At 45.7% G+C, this 25,065-nt stretch overlaps 1 protein-coding gene across 1 annotated transcript; it reads right to left on the bottom strand.

The window, feature by feature from the left end:
* Positions 1-13,486: 13,486 nt before the first annotated feature.
* LOC123404257 (serine/threonine receptor-like kinase NFP) lies at positions 13,487-18,188 on the bottom strand. The gene is made up of 2 exons (XM_045098176.1): positions 16,335-18,188; positions 13,487-14,397 (listed from the first exon to the last, which is right to left on the bottom strand). The coding sequence occupies exons 1-2, from the start codon at positions 17,736-17,738 to the stop codon at positions 13,648-13,650; spliced, it is 2,154 nt and encodes a 717-aa protein (XP_044954111.1). The 5' UTR covers positions 17,739-18,188; the 3' UTR covers positions 13,487-13,647.
* Positions 18,189-25,065: the final 6,877 nt, after the last annotated feature.

Genomic DNA, 25,065 nt, shown 5'->3' with positions numbered 1-25,065 from the left:
CCAAAGAGATCCATGTGAAGCAGCTCGAGTGGTCTTCTTGTAGTCATGATGTTCTTTACGGGATGACTTCCACCAACTTGCTTTCCTGCTTGACAAGCATTACAAAGTCTATCTTTGTCAAAGATAACATCTTTAATACCAAGAATATGATCACCTTTGATAAGTTTGTCAAGATTACGCATACCAACATGTCCTAACCTTCTATGCCACCGCCAACCTTTGGAAGATTTAGCAATAAGACATGTACTAGGTTTGGTTTTCTTAGTGAAATCAACAATGTATAGATCACCTCTATGGAAACCAGTAAAGACAATGTTATGGTTGTCGCTATGAAACACTCAACAGTCAACTTCCGTAAATAGCACATCAAAACCAAAGTCTTCTAGTCTAGATACCGAAAGAAGATTGTAGCCAAGGGATTCAACAAGCATGACATTTTGAATGAAACTATCTTTAGATACGACCACCTTACCAAGACCAAGTACCTTACCCTTGGAGTTATCTACAAAGGTCACATACCTTCGAGGTCCACGGTTTGGTGTGAGCTCATGAAACATGTCTTTATCTCCGGTCATGTGATCGATGCATCCACTATCAAGTATCCACTCCTTTCCTCCGGCCATGTAGTCTCTAAAGTTCGCCATAAGACTGAGGTTCCTCATGGTCTTCTCATACTCGATGTCCAAAGCTTCATCTTCATTGTAGTACACATGCTCCACATAGTCATCATCGGATGAAGTTCCGTCATCATAAACAAGAGTTTCATCAGAAATTTGACTATCACAATATTCATATTTATGCATGTGAATGGCTTCAACAATGATATTGTTAATAGTAATGACATCTCCTTTAGCACGCATGAGGTCATGAAGCTCAAATAGGCATTTATCAAAATTAGGATCGCTTGGCTTCATTCTGTGAAAGGCGATGCATTTGTGGATAATGAAATCAAGATTTTTCAAAGAATAATTTGGATATCTTTCCTCTAAGTCTTTCCATAAGGTATAAGCACACTCGAAGTTTTTCATATGATTAAGCACACTTCCTGGTAGTCCTCTAATGATTAGATTAACAGTGTTAAGACTACCAAGCATGTCAACTTCATCATCATGAGAAGGATGCATGGGATCAATGGGAGGCGCATAGGGATATTCAACATACTTGTGCAAATTGAACTCATCAAATGTATCAAGCATTTCATCTTTCCATTGTCTATAATACTCACCATTGAGAATGGGCACTCTACAACTAAAAATCCCGGAACTAGTCACATTCATCTTCCTCCAATGGTGATTAAACCAAGGTTTTGGAGGCCTTGCTCTGATACCAATTGAGGGATAGATAGAAGGTGTGTCTAGAGGGGGTGAATAGACTACTTGACACGATAAAAATCTTAACCTTTCCCAAATTAATGGTTGGCAGATTTTAGCGATTCTAACAAGTCTAGCACGCCCTACACATGCTAGTCAACATATATGGCGGTGGAAAAGTAAAGACTTTGCATATGTAATAAGGAGTAGAGTTTAGGAGATCAAACGCGAAGAAGTTGACACAACAATTTTTGGCATGGTTCCGATAGGTGGCATTATCGTACGTCCATGTTAGTGAAGACTTCAATCCACGGAGGGTAACAACTGCGAGAGTCCACGGAGGGCTCCATCCACAAGGGGTCCACGAAGAAGCGGCCTTGTCTATTCCACCACGGCTTCCATCCACACAGGACTAGCCTCACGCATGGTAGATCTTCACGAAGTAGGCGATCTCCTTGTCCTTATAAACATCTTGGTTCAACTTCACAACACGAAGTAGGAGGCTCCCAAGCGACACCTAACCAATCTAGGAGGCTCCACCCTCCAAAAGGTAATAGATGTGGTAGAACGATGAACTCCTTGCTCTTGTGCTTCTAAAGATAGTCTCCTCAACACAAAATCACTCTCTCACATAATAGGCATGGGTAGGAGAGATTGATTTGGTGGAAAGAAGTTTGGGGAGGCTAGAGATGAAGTTTCAAATGGTTGGATTGGAATATCTTGATATCAACACATGAGTAGGTGGCTCTCTCTCAGAAAATGGATCTGGCAATGAAGTGTGTGTTTTGAGTGCTTCTCCCACGAATGAGAGATGGTTGGAGGGGTATATATAGGCAGCATCCTAAATCCAACTATTACACTTAAAGTGGCCAACTTGGTGACAGCGAAGTCATCAACTCGATGGTACCGATTTGCACTAAAGGCAGCAACTTTTGAATCTCGGTGGAACCGGTATACACAACTCGGTGGCTCCAAAAAGATGGCCAATGGTCAGATGACACAACTCAGTGACACCGATACCTAAACTCGGAAATTCTGATTTTGTGTACCGAGGCAACAGAAAGTTGATCGCCTAAACTCGGTAGCACCGACATGGTTTCGGTTGCACCGATTTGGTGGCTATGGCTAGTGTTCTGTCTGAGATCAAAATCGATAGTGCCGAAATGGGAAAGTTAGTGGCACCGATTTTGTGTATGAGGCTTTGGATAGAATGACTATGTGGGAAAATGACTGAGTATTTTTGGTGGCTATCTCTGAGCACTTGAGCAACCAGTTCATTTTAATACCTCACCCCCTTTTAATAGTATTGGCTTTCCAATGGACTCAAAAGTTATTTCTCACAAATATAAAATGAAGAGTCTTCTAGCTTGAAGCTTGGGTCAATCTTATTCCTTTCTTGCATCAAGGGGCATCTCCACATAAGCATTTAGCCAATGCATCTCTATGGACTATTCCTGAAATATACTAGGTAAAAGTGTTAGTCCAAGAGACAATGTATGTTGTCGTGAATTATCAAAACCACCAAGGGACAATATGTGCTTTCAGTATGTAACGAGACATAATGACAGAAGCGAGATAACTATCATAGCAATTATAGTAGTGGTATCTTGGGAAATGATCATCTTGCTCGAGATCCCGCTTGGAAGAAGAACAAATCCATGAAGTAGATGAACCAACAAAGTAGAATGAATCCTCACACTCCGAAGCAGTTTCGGAACTCTATCGAGAAGAACAATTCAATAATAAACAATCAACACACAATAAACACCACAACATATTCATGATCCGCAAACAAATATGAGGCATGTCCATTTAATTATGCAAGGCATGGCAAAGCACAACAATTAATACTACACATTAAATGAAGCTCAATATGCAACGGGTTACATATTGACAAAACTCCATGTTTGAATTATTTAGTTCACTCTCGTATAATTCCATGGCAAGTTTAAATGTTGTTGACATGGCAAGAGGTGAAGCATGAACAACTACATCATCTGGTCATTTTAAATGAGGCCGGAAACAACAAATAACAATTCCGGTAAGTCCCCATATGTAATTTTCAATTTGCTACAGATCTGCCTAGAACATAATTTTAGAGTTGTTAAACGACAAAATAAATGCCACCATGTTATTCCACATACTTTTCTACTCAAGTTGCATATACAAAACATTTTAATTGGTCTTACGGTTAATAAGTTATGGAATAAACCAATTTAATAGGCCATTAAAGCAAAATACATGCAAACATAATCTTAAACATTTTAAACATGAATGAAAGTTGGATATTGTGAATGTACGCAAAATCTAAGCATTTTTCATATATGACATGTTTAATTTTGATGCATAGGTATTTAGGAATACACAAATTAAAACAAAGCATTCCTATAAAATGCATGCACTTGAAATAGCAAAATCCTCAGAGCAGAAAAAAAATACACAAGCTAGAAGTAGCACAGTGTAGCAACCCAGGAGTGGATCGGGCCCAAATGGTCGGGTGTGCGTGTGAAAACAAAGAAAAAAGAAGCAGTGCAAAAATCGGGATTCGGACCCGAGACCCCTCGGATTACTACACGCGGGAATGACTAGCTCGCCTAGCAAGAAACTTATGATAACTCATGGGGTTTGTGTTAGATGAACCATACCATGGCGCGAATCTAATGAAACTAAAAAATGAAACAGAGCAGCTTTGTGCCATGGTTGGGGATGCAGATTGCTGGCCAACATGGGTTCAGGTGAGGTCGGAGCAGCGGACGACACGAACGGGGAGGTCAGCGGCGTGCTCTGGCGCAGGTGGAGGTGGCCGAGACGGATCAAAGGCACGGCAAGCTCGAGATGGCCATGGGAGCTTCACATCAACGACGGCCGTGATGTCTGTGGCTGGGAAGATCCGGCAACTCGGAGAGAGAGCAAGCGAGGTGAGAGAGAAGGGGAGCAGAGGGAGAGAGAGCAGAATGAGAGGATGAAAAGGAGCAGGGATAGCACAGAGTCCTCGATCCGTTGGTGCTGCATCTAGCTGCGACGAGCTCTGACAAGGGCAGAGGGGACGTGTAGGTGTGGTGGTTGAGGGGCTCCTCTCCTGAACAAGGAGCATGGTCAGAGGTTGCGGGGGTGAGGCTGCGGGCGCGAGGGAACGCGACGACCATGGCTGTTGCAGCTGTGGGAGGAAGCTGTGGGTGCGCCCGCTCGGGCACGGGCAATAGGATGGATTGGGGGGAGCTCGCTGGTTGGCTTGCTGCTGAAATCGGGGACGAGAAGGTGGCAACTTCAGGTGGATATGGATCGGGACGATCCCGAGGTATGAGACAGCGGATTGCGGCGACTTAGGGGATGGATTGGACAAGCCTCTTAGACCATCTCCAACACCCGCGCTTCGCGCCGCGTTTAAAGAATGCGTTTGCCGCGCGCGCTTCGGGTGGTTTAGCGCGGGGTTAGGCGCTGGCTCCAGCAGCTGCGTTATAATGCAGCGCGCGTCGCTCCAGTAGTGACAAAAATGCAGCGCGCGCAAACCATTTTTTAATAAATAGATTGCATTAAAATAGAAAGCATACAAAGTTATTTTACATAGATTGCAACTTGATAGGTATTTCGAAAACATAGATAGATAATTCGGTGCTAGATAGTTCGAAAACATAAAAACTAATCCCAGTTGCTCCAATCATCTGCATCATCATCATCGTCGTTGGTGTCGTCAGAGGTTGACAGCCAGATGTCGAACCAACGCTCGTCTTCTTCAGTGAAGAAGGAGCTCCCGCCTGCATTGACGATGTCGGCCTGCACACTCGTCAATGCCTTCCGCCGACGCCTGTCCAACAGCTCCTCGCGGCGCCGGCGCGTGTCCTCCTCGCGACGCCTTGCCCAATAACCCTGCTCATAGGCGACGTCCTCCGGGTGGCGCCGGCGCCACTCCGCCATGACCCGCTCGTCCTCCTGGGCGACGAGGAGGCGGCGCTGCCGCGCAGTGTGCTCCGCACGGTCTCGTGCGGAGTTTACACGAGGCGGCGGGGCGACGTCTAACGCCTGCTGGAGCGTGTAGACGTCCTGGAAGTTCATTTGGCGGCGCGGCCTGCCTAGGCGCCACGCCGCCGCGTCGAACGCGCGGGCGGCCTCCTGCGCCGTGTCGTACGTGCCGAGGCTAAGCCGGAGATCGCTGGAGCGTATCTCGGCGTAGAACCCGGGGTTGGGCGCTCGCGGACGCCGCGGTAGCCCGACGCAGAACGGCGGCGCGGCGGCATGGTGGCGCGTCGGGGGCGGGGGCGCTGGAGCGGTGGCGGCGCGCTGGAGCGGCGGCGGCGCGAGAGGCAGAGGGAGAGAGAGAGAGTGGAGCAGTGGCGACGCGAGGGAGCGGCAGAGCTGCGCTTTTATAGGCGCGCGCGAAGCGGCGCGGCAAAAATGGCGCGCGAGCTACCGCCTTTTCGCGCGCGCAACCCTTTACCGCGCGCGCTGTTTTCCCGCCGCCGCTGGAGCGCGCCATTCCGTCCCGCGCGCGCTAAAATGGCGGTTTACCGCGCGCGCGCGCCCCTTTTCGCGCGTCTGTTGGAGATGCTCTTAGGCTGGTCATAGTGGGAAGTATCATGCATATGATATTATTGTATGATACTACCTTCATAGTGCATGGTATCATAAAATAGTATCATAGATGACCTTATTTATTGACATGCATGACACATAGTAGCATAGCATTTAACATGTTACGGTATCTACCTATGTTACTCTAACCCTCTCTTTCTTCTTTTATTGTATGCCACATCAACATGTTTGCTAGTCCCAAGTACATGATACTATCTTAGTTACTCCCACTATGACCAGCCTTAGGTTTTAGGGTTAGTCTAGATTAGGCATAAGGTTGGTTTATATATAGGAAAAAGGTACTAGTTTGGACCCTCCGATTTTGATCAGGTGATCGAGGTAAATTGGGTTAGGGGAGTTCGATTAAAAAATCAATGATGGTTTGGGGTACAACGGGGTTGATCCGGATCCAACGGTCACAACCGTACGTTTTGGGTTTGGAGAAGCTATCGGACACACGCGAGGGGTCTATGCAATGCGCAGAAAGTCTAGGCATGAGAAGAGAGGGAAGATGGGCAGCCCGGCAACAGGGTTGATAAACCGAAAACGTCCGACGAATAAACTGGGTATTCTGCCGCTATATATTTAATGGTTCGGGTATCAAACAACCTCTAAATACGGCGAAATTTGGCAGACGGACTACCTACAATAAATTTCGACCGCACGCCAACTATCAACCCATTGCGGGAAAGTCTTATACACACTTTAAAAAATAATATTTTAACAATGTTGCGACCGCGTGCGTGTGTGGTTGGTCTCGAAATGGTCAATGACAAAAACGATGAGAACCGACAACAAACAACGGATGCAAGTTTTATAAAATGACGACAACGGAGTGCCGAAGCAATGCAGATTATGCGCATGATGCGATAATGAATGCGACAATCAAACAAATCACACGACGATAACGAAATAAAAGTTAATCTTGTGAAGCGTCGGTTCCAGGCTCTTACACGCCTATAAGTGGTTCTAGATTCTATCAAGACCTTATATATCAGTATGTGGTGTCTTGAACATGAGTATTGGCTTGCTGCGATGCTTTCCATGTGTGGAGAATTTGTATATAAAGGTGATGATTTCACGCACATTGAAAGGCCATATATAATCTACTAGAATTAATCGTTCACCTGTCGCTCCTTCGACATGCTCTATTTTAGACATTAATTGTTTTCAATCTTCATGACTATTTAGGTACTAGCATTTGGAGAAAAGGTATAACAGATCTTATGATATTCGTTTAAAGATAATAACGTTCGAAGGATATGCATCCAACCCTGCAAACACTAGCTTTGTCACATTCTTCATGTTGAATGTGAGGTTACTATTGTTCGTGAGGACTAAGTTTTTCAACAAGAATTTTCTCACGGATAGATGTGTTGAACAACATAAAAAGAAGTTTCAGGTGGACCTAAGGGCTTGTGAACGGGCTCGACTTCTATTTACAACAACTTGTCGTCACCATGGATCGCTAGAATTTTTGTACCACGATCTTGATTTTATGGATCAGAGCGATCCATTTGATTGTGACCGCCCAAAACTTTGGTGTCGTTAGGGTTTTTTGTCTAAACCTGATGAAAAAATAATCATCGTCATTTTGGACCGTTTGTAACCTGGAGTTGGATATTGTTGCCCTTTTCAACTCGAATTTGACCCATCTTTTCTTTCATACTGGGACAATGGATTGCCATTTCTTTAATTAAGACATAAATATTATAAGGAGTCACAACACAGGGAAATAACATCACTCTCGCGGGATCCTTGAGATCATTGTTCATTACAGAATCCGCAAGTTCTTAGCACCCGCGAGCACCCACAAACTTATTTTCATCTAGCACACCAAATGGGATGTAATTGTTAATAAAAAACTGCATGGTCATGACAAATTTGGATTTAACATTTGGGACCCACAAAAAAACCTATCCAGGGCGGTGTCTACTCGATAGTAAACATTGAGAAATATGGTTTTAAAATTGCTGTAAATCCAAAACTCGCCTCAAAATCATGAAACTTTGCATGGTGTTATGAGGTGGCACCAACATGTTGTGCTAAACAATTAGTTCAATTTGCAGCAAGTTTTGGTATAAACTTCTTACAAACCGGAGCTTCTCTCAAGAAGCCTCATGCTTCCGAGAGGGAACTTGTCACCTATGTGTGCGAAACGACATATGATGTCTCTTCTCGTCTTGATTTATTTTACAGAGGCAACATGCAACTATAGGAGTGTCGTCCTAAAAATATGAAATTATTGAGCGTTCGTTTTGCTTTTTATACATTATTTGAGTTATCTAGGCATTTTGGAACATACTTTGGTGTGTAATGGTCATATGTGTACTAGCCACCTGTGTAATTGGATGTTCAATTTGGTTATGGAATCATGTCCTTATAACTTATAAGTACATATATTTTTGTTATATATGCAATGACATTGCACACAGACCATACTAGGGAACCCATCGGTGATGCATTCATCAATTGCTGACAATTTTATACCAGCTAGCATTTGTCCACAACACATATGGCTTATTAGCAGAAGTTGTGTGTGTTATTATGGGTCTTGGCACACATTTCTGGTTAGGAACATGTTTGCCGCATATCAAACACATCTTGTTAAGTTGAATCATTCCTGTTGTGTTGCCTAATCGAAAATAGTTCATCCGAGTGAACTATATGTCGTATATCGCACATACCATGATCTGGGTGATTGTTACTGTTGCGTTCCCTAGTCACAAACAGTTCATCCGAGTGAACTTAATGTCGTATATCGCACACACACCTTAGTCTCGCTGCCAGTTTTTGTGGTTCTGCCTCATCGCAAACAGTTCATTGGACTCAACCGTATGCCATGCATCGCATACACAACTATAATCTGAATCATGTTTGATGTCTTTGTTATCGCAAATGTTTCATATCATTTTTGACGGGTTTTTACATCACCGTTTATGATTAATGCATCCCACACAGTTTTTTTAAAGAGTCTCTGATTGTAGTGTCGCGTTAGCAGCATCCTGCAGTAGTGGAGGCTTCCTTCTTGTAGAAAGCATACAATAGGTAAATAAAATTATAGTATAATGCAAAAATGGACACGGATTTGGTGAACATAGTTTCACGTACACCCCTTGTGAATATAAAATTCAGAAAAAACAAATCTGACCTTTAGTAACATACATAGTCGATTGGTATACTCACATATGAAGTTTCATGAAGAAATTACATTCATGGTATTTTTAACAGAAATGACAAAATTGAAGCTAATAAAAATCACCATTTGGTGAATAGTAAGGTCCCATTATATTTTCTTTACTAAGAATACCACGGGCGCCATTCTTAAATGAAACTTCACATATGAGTAGAATGACCGAGCAAGTTTGATATCCCAATCTTCTACGGAGTAGAATATTTTAAATCCCTTTTTATTTCTTTTGAATTTACTATTAATATAGGCGCATGTAGGCGCGTGTGGATTAAACTTACAATCGCGTGATACTATTCATGTAACGGGTGCTGTTTCGGATTGAATCTGAAGTACAGGCTGACCTATTTTTTCCTGTTCTCTCCCACATGTTCTTTGCATCATCATGATGTAACAAAGCACATTTCGACGGGGACTGCATACTTGGTTCTTTCTGATCAATTCGTTTAGTTGGCGGTGCAAAAAATAGTCGGTCGCTGAAGGAAGTGATCAATGAATAGAACAAAGCATTCCGGAGAAGTAAAAAGGTGACGAGCGTGAAAAAAAATCTGATATACTGAGTATACCCTATCCAGTGTATGTTCCACTCACTTCTGATTTTTGGTATACTAGGGGGCTGTTTGGATTCTGACTATCTTTGCCATATCTTACCACATTATTTTTACCACACTTGCCACACTTGCCTTACTTGAGTTGCTTAAATTGTTAGCCACACATTGGCTTGCCTAAGGGAATCTTGCCACACTTTTTGTGTCTATGACATGTGGAGTTTAGTACTCATTAAAAAATGCTTGTCTTACGTGTGGCTAGAACCAAACACCCACCTAACTTGGTCAAACTTGCCTAAGGTAAGTTGTGGCAAAGTGTGGCAAGGTGTGGCTAGGAACCAAACAACCCCTACTTTGCCCACGGGATAATCGCACGGAGCTCCAACGTAACATAATGCCGCGTTATTATATGGGACCGCCTGGACCTCAGCTCGATGAGTTTTACAAATAGTCTCAATCACCCGACGTAAGATGATGTCACCCTGTGGTTGTCCCAGCCCATTTTCTAATCCGTGTTCCAGCCTTTTATATGTTCCCTCCCAAGCCGGTTTCTGTTATACCGGCCTGATTTTTCCCAAAGCCTGTTGTTGTTTTACTGGCCAGTTTTTAGTTAGTTTTTTCAAAAACTTGTTAGCACGCCCACTGCTACATATATTCCTTTTGGGCTTTTGCTCAGTTGTAGATTTTATTGAGCTTTTTTCTCTGTTGATTCTTTCTAGGTTGGCCAAAAAAAAAATATGACATGCAACCATGCAACAAAATTAACTCACGGGACATGCAACCATGAAAAAGAACCTGCCACCATTGTTTTTGCTGGAGCAGCAATGGGCTATACGAAAAGTTGATGCAAAATAAAAAATATAAATAAATATTTCTTATAAAATAATAAAATTAAATTAAAAATATTTGAACTAGATAAAATAAATCCATGGTCGGTATGAAAATAAAAAAAATGATACAACACGTGCGGACGAAATTGGACTACATATAAAAACAATAAAAATTTGTGTATTTAAAAAAGGTCCATGAACTATACCAAAATATAAAAACAAGGAGAAGAAGAAAATATAAAAACAATAATATAAAATGACAATAGGGAAAAAAGGAAACTTCATGAATGCTAGAAATTAAGTCTTGCAATGGCGGCCTACCTCAGAAAAATAAGCTGTAGTGGAGACATCGCCAGGGGAGACATACTACTCCCAACACCTCAAGATGTTAGAATCCCCTACATGGAAACTTGCCTCACAAAAAAACTCTAACTGCCTCAAAAAATTTGCAATTGCGGTTTGCCTTATAAAACTTGCAGTTGCGGCATGCCTTGCAAAACTTGCAGTTGCGGCTTGCCTATGAAAACTTGCAGTTGAGGCTTGCCTAGGAAAACTTGCAGGCCTGCCTTCGAAAAAGTTGCAATTGTGGCCTCCCTTCGAAAAAGTTGCTGCGGCATGCCTCGGAAAAGGTTGGAGTTGCGGCTTTGCTAGGAAAAACTTGCAGTTGCGACTTGCCTAGGAAACCTTGCAGTTTCGACATGCATAAGAAAATTTGCAGCTTCGGTATGCCTGACAAAACTTGCAGTTGCAGCCTTCCTAGGAAAACTTGCAGCTGTGTCATGCCTAGGAAAACTTGCAGTTGCGACATGCCTAAAAAAAACTTGGAGTTGCGGCATGCCTTGTAAACTTGCAGTTGCGGCCTCTCTATGAGAACTTGCAGCTGCGTCATGCGTAAGAAAACTTGCAGTTGCAGCCTACCTAGAAAAACTTGTGGTTGGCATGCCTTGCAGTTGTGGCCTACCTAGGAAAAGTTGCAGTTGGGCATGACTTGCAAAACTTGCAGTTGCAGCTGGACTTGGAATACTTGCAGTTGCGTTCTAACTTGAAAAACTTGTAGTTGCGGCCTATCTTAGAAAACTTGCAGTTGCGACATGCGTTGGAAAACTTGCAGTTGCGACCAGCCTTGGAGAACTTGTAGTTGCGACCTGCCTTGGAAAACAAGCAACTAACCCCAACAACTCCCCTCCCGACCATAGTTGCACTTGATGGTACAACGCTTGTAGTTGCAATTAGAGCTCAAACGATTGCAATTGCAATTGGGGCTACAACGTTGCAGTTTCATGTTTAGGGGTGACACATGCAACTAAACCCAACAAGTCCTCTCCCAACCCTAGTCACATCCGTCTTGTGCATGTGTAGTTGCAGTTGGGGGCACACCGCTTGCAATTGCATGTTTAGAGGTGATACATGCAACTAAACCCAACAACTCCCCTCCCAACCCTAGTCGCATTCAGCTTGTGTGTGTGTAGTTACAGTTGGGGGAACAACGCTTGCAATTGCATGTTTAGAGCTGACCCATGCAACTAACACCAAAAACTCCCCTCCCGGCCCTAGTCGCAGTCCCTTTGTGTTCATGTAATTGCAGTTGGGGCTACAAAGCTTGTGATTGCATGTTTAGGGATGACACAATGAACTAACACCAACAACTCCCCTCCCGACCCTAGTTGTAGTTGCTTTGTGTCTGTGCATTTGCAGTTGGGGGTACAACACTTGTAGTTGCATGTTTAGGGGATACACATGCAACTAACCCTATCACTTCCTCTCGACCTAGTTGTAGTTGCCTTGTGCTTGTGCAATTGCAATTGAGGGGGGAAACACTTAGAGTTGCATGTTTAGAGGTGAGGCATGCAACTAACCCCAATAAGTCCCGTGCCACCACAATTTGAAACCGTACTTCAAGAATGTCCAAAAATATTAAAGAAAAAACTTATAAATAAAAATATAAAAATGATAAATAAAATAAATTAAAAACAAAGAAAGGAACGAAGAAAATACACCATCATTCTCTCCCCAACACGCTCTAGCATTTGCTCTTGCTTGCTGCGACTAAAAATGATGAAAATAAGATGATTGAACAACCGTTGCCTTCATCCTGGTTTTATATAAAATATCAAAGTCATGACGGGTCGTGAGGACAATAAGAAGAAGAAAAAAGAATAAGTCACAATGTGTCGCGCGCAACGTTCATTGGACAGCTTACTTGAATCTCAACGCAATTTTATCTAGACATAGTTAAACCTCAGGTTGTTTGATACAACATAAAAATAGCACAAAAAATCAAGAAAAAAGCAAAGGCAGAAAAAAAAACCAAAGAATGAACCAAACTATAAAACTAAAAAAACATAAAAGATAAGAGAGATCAAACCAGCAATGATGCAACTACTACCCTCCAACCATTTAGCTGTAAGTGGACGGTGATTATGCAATAATGGTTGATACAAATTTATTAAAAGGTTGTTAATGGGTATAAGTATATATATTCATACAACTTTAAAATGCGTTTCATACTTTGAAAAAGGAAAGAGAAAAACCCAAAAAAAAAACAGTAAAAACAATAAGAAGCCCAGAAGAATGATTATGAAATAGCGAAGCCAGTGAAAAAACTAAAATTTGCATTGGAAAAATAAAAGTCTGATAGATACTAGTAAATTCTCAAATGTTAAACTACTGATATTAAAGGCTGTCTCATATATGAGCTGAAGGTTTACGCACCATTAGAACTCTTATAAAAAAGGAATATGAAGCAATAACAGAAAAGTGCGCACGTTCAGCCAGTGAGAAAAACTCGACAAAAAAAGTGAATAACTGAAAAACAGCACTACAGGAAGAATGCAAACTGCTGCCGCCAAACGAAAAGCCCAGATTCATAATAAGAAATTTCTCAAAAACTGATGCATCACATGGGCTGTCAAAAAAAAGAAAAGGCCCACATCCTGTGGACGAGTTTCTCAAAAAAAAAAACCTAACAAATCGCTAGCGTGGGTGCAACGCACAGGTCGCAGCACAATGGTATCGAACCAAGTGATAAAAAAAAGGTGATTGAGGCCAAACTAAATCTCAGCCAGCTGAGTTTTAGCAATCCCGTTATTATATAGCTACTCCTATTATACACTAAAATGCTCACCACCAGCTAGCTATATCGTCTCGTGCTGACCGATTATATATAACTACGTACAAAACATTACAAACAAGTAAGCGACTCAGCGCGCGGCGATCTCGCCGCTGCCATCCACGGACACGCTCTCGCCGGAATAGTCCGCGAAGTACTCGTCCGCCCTGGACAGGGTGTAGGCCACGTCCACCATGCTCGGCCGCTTGGACGGGTCCCGCTGCAGGCACGCCCTGGCCACGCCCATCACGGTGGCCACGCTCCCCGGCGGGCAGGTCTGCTCGGCGAGCACGGGGTCCATCCACGCGGCGGCGCGCGCCTCCAGCCTGTCCTCCCGGCCGCGGAACACCCTCTCCTCCGCGTCGGCCAGCAGCAGGTCGCCGCCGTCGCCGGCGGCCTCGCGGCCGGACACGAGCTCGAGCAGGACGACGCCGTAGGCGAACACGTCCATCTTGGTGGTGACCAGGCCGTCGACGAGGTACTCGGGCGCGATGTATCCCTGCGTGCCCACGATGTGGGTGGTGACCGCGTTGTGGCCGGTCTTGGCGAGGCCGAAGTTGGCGATCTTGGCGCGCATGCGGGCGTCGAGGAGGACGTTGCTGCTCTTGACGTCCTTGTGCACCACGCGCGGCCAGGTGTGCTCGTGGATGTACTGGAGGCCGTGGGCGAGGTCGAGCGCGATGTGGAGGCGCGTGCGCCAGTCCAGCCGCCGCGCCCGGCCGCGGTCCAGCAGGCACAGGTCCAGGGACCCGTTCTCCACGTACTCGTACACCAGGAAGCAGTCGCCCGTCGCCGTGTTGATGCAGAACCCCTCCAGCTTCACCAGGTTGCTATGGTTCACCTGTAGGACATTCAAATTTCATCATGTCAAATAAACTTGTACGTACGCTTAAACGCAAGTACGAGTATATACGGTCCGTTGTAGTACTGTATGTGTGTATATTTGTTGTACTCCTACTACGTACTCCGTACATGGCAGTGAGCAGATTAAACATTAGTGCAAGCTTGCGCGTAGTGTGATTGCTCGTTGTTTTCTTCCGCGCTTGGGTCCCTATCACGCAAGTAGAATGCTTGACTTGCTCGTTACTTTCTTGGGTGGTTGGAGCTTGAGCTTGGTGATGCAGTCTTGCAGATGTGATCAAAGTTATTGAGCTAGACAGCTAGTCAATGCACCCGTCGTACGTGTCAGCTTGTGCCAAAGGCCCAAAGCAGCCTTTCTTAAAAAAAAAAATCAATCACATACGTGATCAACATGCGAAGACTCATGTGAGTAAGCTGAATCAGGAATTTGTGGGTCCAGGGCGGAACGTGTGTGCTCGGGTTCATATTGGACTACATTGTACATAGTCACCGGGGTCTATCTAGCACTGGAATCATGAATGCGCGGACCGAGGCGGTGATGGTAGATCTAGGCTTAGGTTATGGGGCGGGGTCTATCTTGCAAAACTGAATATATGAAGTACTTCCCTTCTATATGAGGCCGCCCGCCGGTCCACCGCCGCCTCCTCCTCCCTGTGCCCGGACGTCTGGTCGTCCCGCCTGCGGCCCGGCCGCGCCGTTCTCACCCCCAGTTCGGCCGGATCTCCTCCTGCTGGCTGGAGCACGGGGGCTCCTCCTCCTGCTGCAGGGCTTCGGGTACTCGTCGGAGACGAGGTTGGGGCCGTCGCTGTGGTGGCCCACCGGTCACCCTAGCGATGGGAATGGAACGAGGGAGGCACCCTCGAGTCCATGGACATCTTGGATGCCACGGGGAAGGCTGCCGGCGACGAGGGAGACGGCTGCAATGCGGCGAAGCTCCCCTGTCTTGTTTGAACCTGTGTGCACTACTGAATCTCTTATCTTGCAGAGGGGGAAAGAATGAGGGGAATATACACGTCCTAATTTACACGTTCACTGAAAAACTAGACGTGTATAATTTTCACGCCGTGTATATGGACGTGTATATGAAGATATACACATTCAAATATACACCATCCACTAGAGATGCTCTTATGCAGCTATGGAGCTTCATACCAATTTTTGCGTGCGGCATCGGGTGGCTGATTGACTAGGCATCGATGAGTCCAAAGATGAGTGAAATTGTAGCAAGCGTAGAATGTTCAGGGCAAATATGAGTCTTTGGATCTTCATTCTATGGTCCAGAAATCGGATCGTTGGAAGTAGACACACAACTAATGATAAATAGACCATTCTAATAAAGAAATGACGAGGATTTATGGACGTATCTCCTTGGAATTATTTCCTGTCCAAGTACATTGGCTTGGCAGCACTGCCAAGTGCCAACCCAACGGTGGGCCGTGCAGAACCAGCTCGATGAATCTGACGGCACTTCATAGTGACAGGTCCAAAAAATTATTTCTAGTCTCCACTAATATCGTTATTGCAGGTACGGTTCAATTGACCCGCTTAAAAATTTAAGATGCGTTTGTATTTGTACACAAACGAAAAGAAGCAGTTTGTCAGATAGCGTCATTACACTCCGAAACGCGAGTATAAAATACTGCACTACTTCTTCGTCGTCTGCTTGTCCAATTAACAAACTTCTGTGTTTTTTCACTAAGTAATGAACAGAAGTGCGTGCCGTCTTTTGTTTAGTTAATCTACAAGCACTAGCGTGTTATAGAATTGTTATGTGCCCATCAGTGATTTGTATATTTGTGGTGGATGAGCCTGAACAATCTGAGTGGCGATCATCGATTTCTTTGTTTAACTTGAAAAAAAGTGTTCAGTGTGAGTTCCCACGAAATGTAATTCAGTTTTGGGAGGAAATGGGAGTACCTTTTGCAGGATCTTGAGCTCCTCGCAGGCATCCCACTTCATCTTCTTCACGGCGAAGACCTCGCCGCCGATGTTGGCCTTGTACACGCTGCCCTGGATGAGGTGCGCGTCGTCGAAACCGTCTGTGCCGCGCTCCAGCTCCTCGACCTTGAACACCCTGTACTTGTCCAGCCACTCGGATATGTCAGTCACCAGGAATCTCTCCCCTCCGACGCCGCCGGAGGCGGACGCGGTCTTGGCGGACCTGCCACCCTCGCCGCCCTCGCCGCTCGCGACCGCGTCCCCTCGCCGCCCCTTCGCCTTGAGCCGCCTCCACAGGCAGCCCAGCAGCAGCAGCTGCAGCAGCCAAAGCCCGCCGACCACGCCCAGCCCAACGGCCAGCCCGGTGACCACCCCGTCTCGGTTGTCGGCCACGTCGCTCGGGCCGGGCGTGGTGGTAGGTGGCGGGGAAGGCGACGGCGGCGTGGCCGACGCGTCGTTGCGGGTCACGATTGGCGGCAGCCACTTTGGCACCTGCCGACGGAGCGGCACTAGTATCTCGGAGAAGAGCTGCGTGCCCTGCTCGGGCCCGTTGAGGGAGACGAGGGACTGGGCGTCGACGGCGAAGGCGGCGGCGATGGAGGCGTAGGTGTCGCCCTGTTGCATGACGTAGGTGACGAGCGCGGTGGCGTTCTGGGCGGCGGTGGGGCACTGGCAGAAGATGGGGAACGTGACCATGTCGCCGACCTCGAGCTTGGTTGGCACCACTGTGGGGTTGACGCGCTCCACGGCCTGGTACTGCGTGAGGTTCTGCAGCTTGGTGACGGAGACGATCCAGAAGGTGTCGCCGGAGCTGATCTGGTACTGCGTGGGCGCGTAGGCGTTGGGCGATCCGGAGGGGCAGCCGCACTGGAGCGGCACGAGCAGCGGCTGCCCCGCGGCCGGCGCGGCCGAGGTGGACAGGTTGTTGGCGTGCGCGAGCATGAAGCGGCTGACGCCGAAGAGGTCGCCCGCCGCCGAGAGGTCGGGCGGCACCCCCGCGAGGCCCGCCCGGTACAGCGCGTAGGCCTGGCACGGGTAGGTGCCGTTGGCGGAGCAGTTGAAACCCTCCACGCTGGCCGGCGCCGGCGTGGCGCTCGCGTTCTGGGACCGCGCCGGGGCGGGGAGCGCGCACAGGCAGAGCAGCGTGGCCAGCAGCCGCCGCCGTCGCGTCAGGGGCGCCATGGCTTGTGCTGCGGACCGGAAGTGGAATGGACGGGGTTGGTGGTGGTGGTGGCTCGCGAGTGGCAGCTCGGAGGTGAAATACGCGGGAGGAGGACGATGGTGTTGAGCTGCTCCGGCGGCCGTTGTCGTGAGCGGCGGACTCGTGGTCAAGTGTGGGTGCGGTTGCGGCCGCCTGCCTCCGCTCGTCGGGTTCCGGGGCATCTTTCTCCAGCCGGTGCTTTGACTCTTGACTCGTGCAGGGCGTGTCGCGTTCTCGTGTGGTTCCTTCCTCCACTCCGGTCGCCGTCACGGTCAGATGTGGTTTGCTTTTCCAAGTTGCGCTCCGACTAGCAGCACGGTTTGCCCGCCGGACCCGGTCGATGCCTGTACGGGGTAAAGAAGAAACGTGTCACGTTGGTGCGAAGTCGATCTAACAAGAGTGAAAGAAGGGGCGGGACGCTGCCCAAGGATCAAAATTGCGACGGTATAAAATACTCTGCCGTGTGTTTGGGTAAAGAAAATCACGACCCTCTCCTGTTTGCCCGCACATCGTGCCATTGGCTTCTCGAACGTAAGAACGAGTCATGCACTGGTTTGGCACCTGGCTCTGTGATTACTATGGACGTGAGCTGTAGAAGTTACTGAATTATTCTAAAATATTGTTTTTTTAACAAATTCTGACTATAACCGAATTCGGATATTTTAAATTTATTTACGACATCATCGACCTCGCTTAGCACTCTTTGTTCTTCCCTTCGTTGAAATGCCTCCTCGTGCTATAGAGGGCTGAAGATATGCACCTGTAGGGTGAAGAGAACTTTTTGTTCACAACCAACCCGCAGATTTTTGTGAGCCTTATATTTTCATATAAATAGTTGGACGAAGTTACATGTCTGGATAAAATGACCTCTTCGTTTATGGCGTGAACGAAGTGTTCTTTTTTCCCCTTAACTGATTGCACCTTCATTTTCCCGTCCTTGTCGAAATGACAGTTTCCGCTTAATTTCTCCACCAACTCTTTCCCGCCAAACACATACCCTCGTCCTACCAAACAACCCCTTCCCCTTTTGCATGTTGTCTTCTATTCCCTTAGTTCTGAATTAAGTGACTTAACTTTGTATTAATTTTAGTATAAAATTAGTGTAAAGTTAAATCATTTATTTTAGGACAGACGAAATACATCTTTTCTTAGCTTTTTCAGCCATGTCTGGCCAAAACTCCTATGGGTTTACTCAAATGATATTTCATTTGTTTTTGTGCAATGCCGCAAGAATGCAGGGGACTATCAAGTGAGATGTGTGTTTTAAAGAATCAGTTAATAATTATTAACACATAGATATCTTCAACTTGGGGGGGGGGATACGACAGCGTGCTACATCATCGACGGGTGGCGAAAGCTAAAAGAAAGTAAGCGAAGAAGGTGATGATTTTATGCCAAGCATACGAGCTCAGAATAGAACCAAGGGTCCAAAGAGTAGTGGTAGCTCTAAGAAAGTGAAGGATGAAGGGTGATGATGGCGACTTCATACCAAAAAAACACGGTTAACAGGCCGGCCGAAAGAGAACCGTATGCGAAGGAGATGGTATGTGCCAATTGCGAAAATGCATATAACTAGCACAATAGACTACTCCTATAAAGGGCACTTTTGGGACGACCCATACACGGGGCGAGACGCTCCATGTTTTTTCTCATAACAAGTTTTTCCCATTTTCTGTATGTTTTATACATATTTAAAACAATTCATGAATTCAAAAAAGTTCCAAATTTTCAAAAATAATTGAGAATTTCGAAAACAAATGTTCAAGAAATCATACAATGTATGCATATCAAGAATTTGAAAAAATACTCAACAAATTGTTCGTGATTTTGAAAAACAAACTTCACATAACAAGAATTGTTCGGAATTTCTTTTCCAGGAAATCAAAATTATGTTCCTGAATTTAAAAAATATTCCTGAATTAGAAAAAGTACATTACAAAAAGAGTTCATCAATTGAAAAAAGATTAACAGATTGAAAAAATGTATATTCATTCAAAATTGTTTGTCAATTTTAAATATAATTCCTAATTTCCAGAAATGTCCATCGATTATTGAAAACTACCTGTCTCCAAAAAATGTTCACAATTGCATTAAATATTAAAAAATTATATAAATTGTTTGTGAAATTGGAAAATGCTCATGGCTTAAGATTTCTTTTATGAATTTGTAAACAATACTAAAATTTTGAAAAACATCGTGCTTTCACAAAATGCTTGGTTTAGAATATGATTTTTTATTAAATAAGGGTAAAGGGAAAAGGAAAAGAAAAAGGGGGAAAGAAAAAAAGAAAGAAAAGAAAATGACCTGGGATACGTAGTTGGAGGGTGGTACACACGTGGTTACTAAGTAGCAACCTACACACGAAAGATGGTAGCACCTTATGGTTACCACTTGCGGGGCTCCGCAAAGGGCACTACCGTTGCCTAGGATTGTGTCAAGTGGTACTGTTGGAAATATGCCCTAGAGGCAATAATAAAATGGTTATTATCATATTTTCTTGTTCATGATAATCGTCTATTCTTCATGCTATAATTGTATTAAAAGGAAACAGTAATACATGTGTGGATAAATAGATCACAATGTGTCCCTAGCAAGCCTCTAGTTGGCTAGCTCGTTAGTCAATAGATGATCATGGTTTCCTGATCATGGACATTGGATGTCATTGATAACGGGATCACATCATTGGGAGAATGATGTGGTGGACAAGACCCAATCCTAAGCCTAGCACTAGATCGTATTGTTCGTATGCTAAAGCTTTTCTAATGTCAAGTATCTTTTCCTTCGACCGTGAGATTGTGCAACTCCCGGATACCGTAGGAGTGCTTTGGGTGTATCAAACGTCACAATATAACTGGGTGACTATAAAGGTGCACTACGGGTACCTCCGAAAGTGTCTGTTGGGTTGGTACGAATCGAGACCGGGATTTGTCACTCCGTGTGACGGAGAGGTATCTCTAGGCCCACTCGGTAGAACATCATCATGAGCTCAATGTGACTAAGGAGTTAGTCACACGATGACGTGCTACGGAACGAGTAAAGAGACTTACCGGTAACGAGATTGAACAAGGTATAGGTATACCGACGATCGAATCTTGGGCAAGTTCTATACCGACAAACAAAGGGAATCATATACGGGATTGATTGAATCCTTGATATCGTGGTTCATCTGATGAGATCATCGTGGAGCTAGTGGGAGCCACCATGGGTATCCAGACCCCGCTGATGGTTATTGGCCAGAGAGGTGTCTCGGTCATGTCTGCCTGTCTCCCGAACCCGTAGGGTCTACACACTTAAGGTTCGATGACGCTAGGGTTATAGGGAATTGTTGTACGAGGTTACCGAAAGTTGTTCGGAGTCCCGGATGAGATCCCGGACGTCACGAGTAGCTCCGGAATGGTCCGGAGGTAAAGATTGATATATAGGACGGATGGTTTCGGACACCGAAAGTGTTTCGGGCATCACCGGTAACGTACCGGGACCACCGGAGGTGGTCCCGGGGGTCCACCGAAGGGGGCAACGACCCCGGGAGGCTAGATGGGCCAAGTGGGGAAGGGAACCAGCCCCTAGGTGGGCTGGTGCGCCCCCCCCCACTCAGCCCATGGCGCGGGAAGAGGGGAGAAGGGGGGAACCCTAGCGTAGGTGGGCCTAAGGCCCACCAGAGGGGTGCGCCACCCCTCCTCCCTGCCTTGGCCATCGCCCCCTCTCCCATCTGGGGCTTCCGCACCCCTTGGGGGTGGGAACCCTAAGGGCTGCGCTCCCTCCCTCTCCCTCTATATATAGTTGAGGATTTGGGGCTGTTTAACACACCGTTTTATCTCTCTCTCGGCGCAGCCCTGCTCCTCTCTGCCGGCGCTTGGCGAAGCCCTGCCGGGAGGCCTCGTCTCTCCATCGACACCACGCCGTTGTGTTGCTGGAGTTCTTCCCCAACCTCTCCCTCCTCCTTGCTGGATCAAGGTGCGGGAGACGTCACCGGGCTGCACGTGTGTTGAACGCGGAGGTGCCGTAGTTCGGCACTAGATCGGAACCGCTGCGAGTACGACTCCATCAACCGCGTTCTAGCAACGCTTCCGCTTAGCGATCTTCAAAGGTATGAAGATGCTCTTACCCCTCTCTCGTTGCTGGTCTCTCCATAGGAAGATCTTAATATGCGTAGGAAAATTTTGAATTTATGCTACGTTACCCAACAGTGGCATCCGAGCCAGGTTTTCTATGCGTAGATTCTATGCACGAGTAGAACACAAAAGTTGTGGGCGATGATTTATCAATTTGCTTGCCGTTACTAGTCTTATTATTTTCCGGCGGTATTGTGGGATGACGCGGCCCGGACCGACTTTACACGTACACTTACGTGAGACTGGTTCCACCGACAGACATGCACACCGTGCATAAAGGTGGCTAGCGGGTGTCTGTCTCTCCTACTCTAGTCGGATTGGATTTGATGAAAAGGGTCCTTATGAAGGGTAAATAGCTTTGGCATATCATCGTTGTGGCTGTCACGTAGGTAAGAAGGCGTTCTTGCTAGAAACCCAAATCAGCCACGTAAAACTTGCAACAACAATTAGAGGACGTCTAACTTGTTTTTGCAGGGTTTGACATGTGATGTGATATGGCCAAAGTTGTGATATTGCATGTATGATGTATGAGATGATCATGTTATTGTAATAGGTTTCACGACTTGCATGTCGATGAGTATGACAACCGGCAGGAGCCATAGGAGTTGTCTTAAATTTATTGTATGAGATGCAACGCCATGTGCTTACTACTTTTACTTCATTGCTAACGGTTAGCTATAGTAGTAGTGATAGTAGTAGTTGGCGTGACGACTTCACGGAGACACGATGATGGAGATCATGATGTCACGCCGCTGACGATGATGATCATGCGATGCCTGAAGATGGAGATCGAAAGAGCAAAGATGATAATGGCCATATCATGTCACTATATGATTGCATTGTGATGTTTATCATGTTTTACATCTTATTGCTTAAAACGACGGTAGCATAATAAGATGACCCCTCTTGAAATTTCGAGAACGTATTCCCCTAAGTGTGCACCGTTGCGAAGGTCCGTTGTCTCGAAGCACCACGTGATGATCGGGTGTGATAGATTCTAACGTTCGCATACAACGGGTGTAAGCCAGATTTACACACGCAAAACACCTAGGTTGACTCGACGAGCTTAGCATGTACAGACATGACCTCGAATACAAGAGACCGAAAGGTCGAACATGAGTCGTATGGTTGAATACGATCAGCATGGAGTTGCTCACCATGGTGACTAGTCCGTATCACGTGATGATCGGACACGGGTTAGTCAACATGGATCATGTATCACTTAGATGACTAGAGGGATGTCGATTTAAGTGGGAGTTCATACTTAATTTGATTAAATGAACTTTATTGTCATGAACTTAGTCTAAAAGTTGTCTTTATAAATATTGTAGATGTCCAACGTCAACCTCAATTTCAACGCATTCCTAGAGAAAACAAGCTGAAAGATGATGGTAGCAACTATGCGGACTGGGTTCGCAACTTGAAGCTCATCCTTGAAGCAGCTAAAAAGGCTTATGTCCTTGATGCGCCGCTAGGTGACCCTCCCGCTCCCGCAGCAGCCCAGGACATTCTGAACGTCTAGCAAACGCGGAGTGATGACTACTCTCTGGTTAGGTGTGGCATGTTATACAGTTTAGAAACGGGGCTCCAAAGGCGTTTTGAGCAACACGGGGCATATGAGATGTTCCAAGAGCTGAAGCTAGTTTTTCAAGCTCATGCCCGTGTCGATAGATATGAAGTCTCCGACAAGTTCTTTAGCTGTAAGATGGAGGAGAACGGTTCTGTCAGTGAGCACATACTCAAAATGTCTGGGTTACACGGTCGTCTGACTTCACTTGGAGTCGAACTTCCGGATGATGCTATAATTGACAGAGTCCTCCAGTCTCTCCCACCAAGCTACAAAGGCTTTGTGCTTAACTACAACATGCAAGGGATGGAGAAGACCATTCCCGAGTTGTACTCGATGCTCAAATCTGCAGAAGTAGAAATCAAGAAGGAGCATCAAGTGTTGATGGTCAACAAGACCACTAGTTTCAAGAAAGGCAAGGGTAAGAAGAACTTCAAGAAAGACGGCAAAGCTGTTGCCGCGCCCGGTAAGCCAGATGCCGGGAAGAAGAAAAAAGAACGGACCCAAACCTAAGACTGAGTGCTTCTATTGCAAGGGAAAGGGTCACTGGAAGCGGAACTGCCCCAAATACTTAGCGGACAAGAAGGCCGGCAACGTTAAAGGTATATTTGATATACATGTTATTGATGTGTACCTTACCAGCGCTCGTAGTAGCTCCTGGGTATTTGATACCGGTGCTGTTGCTCACATTTGCAACTCAAAGCAGGAACTGCGGAATAAGCGGAGACTGGCCAAGGACGATGTGACGATGCGCGTCGGGAATGGTTCAAAGGTCGATGTGATCGCCGTCGGCACGCTACCTCTACATCTACCGTCGGGATTAGTTTTAAACCTTAATAATTGTTATTTAGTACCAGCTTTAAGCATGAACATTGTATCAGGGTCTTGCTTAATGCGAGACGGCTACTCATTTAAGTCAGAGAATAATGGTTGTTCTATTTATATGAGTGATATGTTTTATGGTCATGCTCCACTGGTGAATGGTTTATTCTTGATGAATCTCGATCGTGATGTTACACATATTCATAGTGTGAGTACCAAAAGATGCAAAGTTGATAATGATAGTCCCACATACTTGTGGCACTACCACCTTGGTCATATCGGCGTTAAGCGCATGAAGAAGCTCATACTGATGGACTATTAGAGTCTCTTGACTTTGAATCATTTGACACATGCGAACCATGCCTCATGGGCAAGATGACTAAGACTCCATTCTCAGGAATAATGGTGAGAGCAACCGACTTATTGGAAATAATACATACCGATGTGTGTGGTCCAATGAACGTTGAAGCTCGCGGTGGTTATCATTATGTTCTCACCCTCACCGATGATTTGAGTAGGTATGGGTATATCTACTTGATGAAGCACAAATCTGAGACGTTTGAAAAGTTCAAGGAATTTCAGAGTGAGGTTGAGAATCAACGTGACAGAAAAATTAAATGTCTACGATCTGATCGTGTAGGTGAATATTTGAGTCACGAGTTTGGCACACACCTAAGGAATTGTGGAATCGTTTCACAACTGACGCCGCCTGGCACACCGCAGCGCAACGGAGTGTCTGAACGTCGTAATCGCACTTTATTAGATATGGTACGATCTATGATGTCTCTCACCGACTTACCGCTATCATTTTGGGGATACGCATTAGAAACTGCAGCATTCACTTTAAATAGGGCACCGTCTAAATCCATTGAGACGACACCGTATGAACTATGGTTTGGCAAGAAACCTAAGTTGTCGTTTCTTAAAGTTTGGGGCTGCGATGCTTATGTGAAGAAACTTCAACCAGAAAAGCTCGAACCCAAAGCGGAGAAATGCGTATTCATAGGA

This window comes from Hordeum vulgare, chromosome 6H (assembly GCF_904849725.1).
Source record: "Hordeum vulgare subsp. vulgare chromosome 6H, MorexV3_pseudomolecules_assembly, whole genome shotgun sequence".
NCBI classification, from domain to species: domain Eukaryota; kingdom Viridiplantae; phylum Streptophyta; class Magnoliopsida; order Poales; family Poaceae; genus Hordeum; species Hordeum vulgare.
This window is presented reverse-complemented; position numbering and strand designations above follow the sequence as displayed.

Coding starts and splice junctions, on each gene's coding strand:
- LOC123404257 (XM_045098176.1), bottom strand. CDS start 17,738: ATGCCCCGGAACCCGACGAGCGGAGGCAGGCGGCCGCAACCGCACCCA. Junction 14,398..16,334: donor AGCTCAAGATCCTGCAAAAG/GTACTCCCATTT, acceptor AATGTCCTACAG/GTGAACCATAGCAACCTGGT.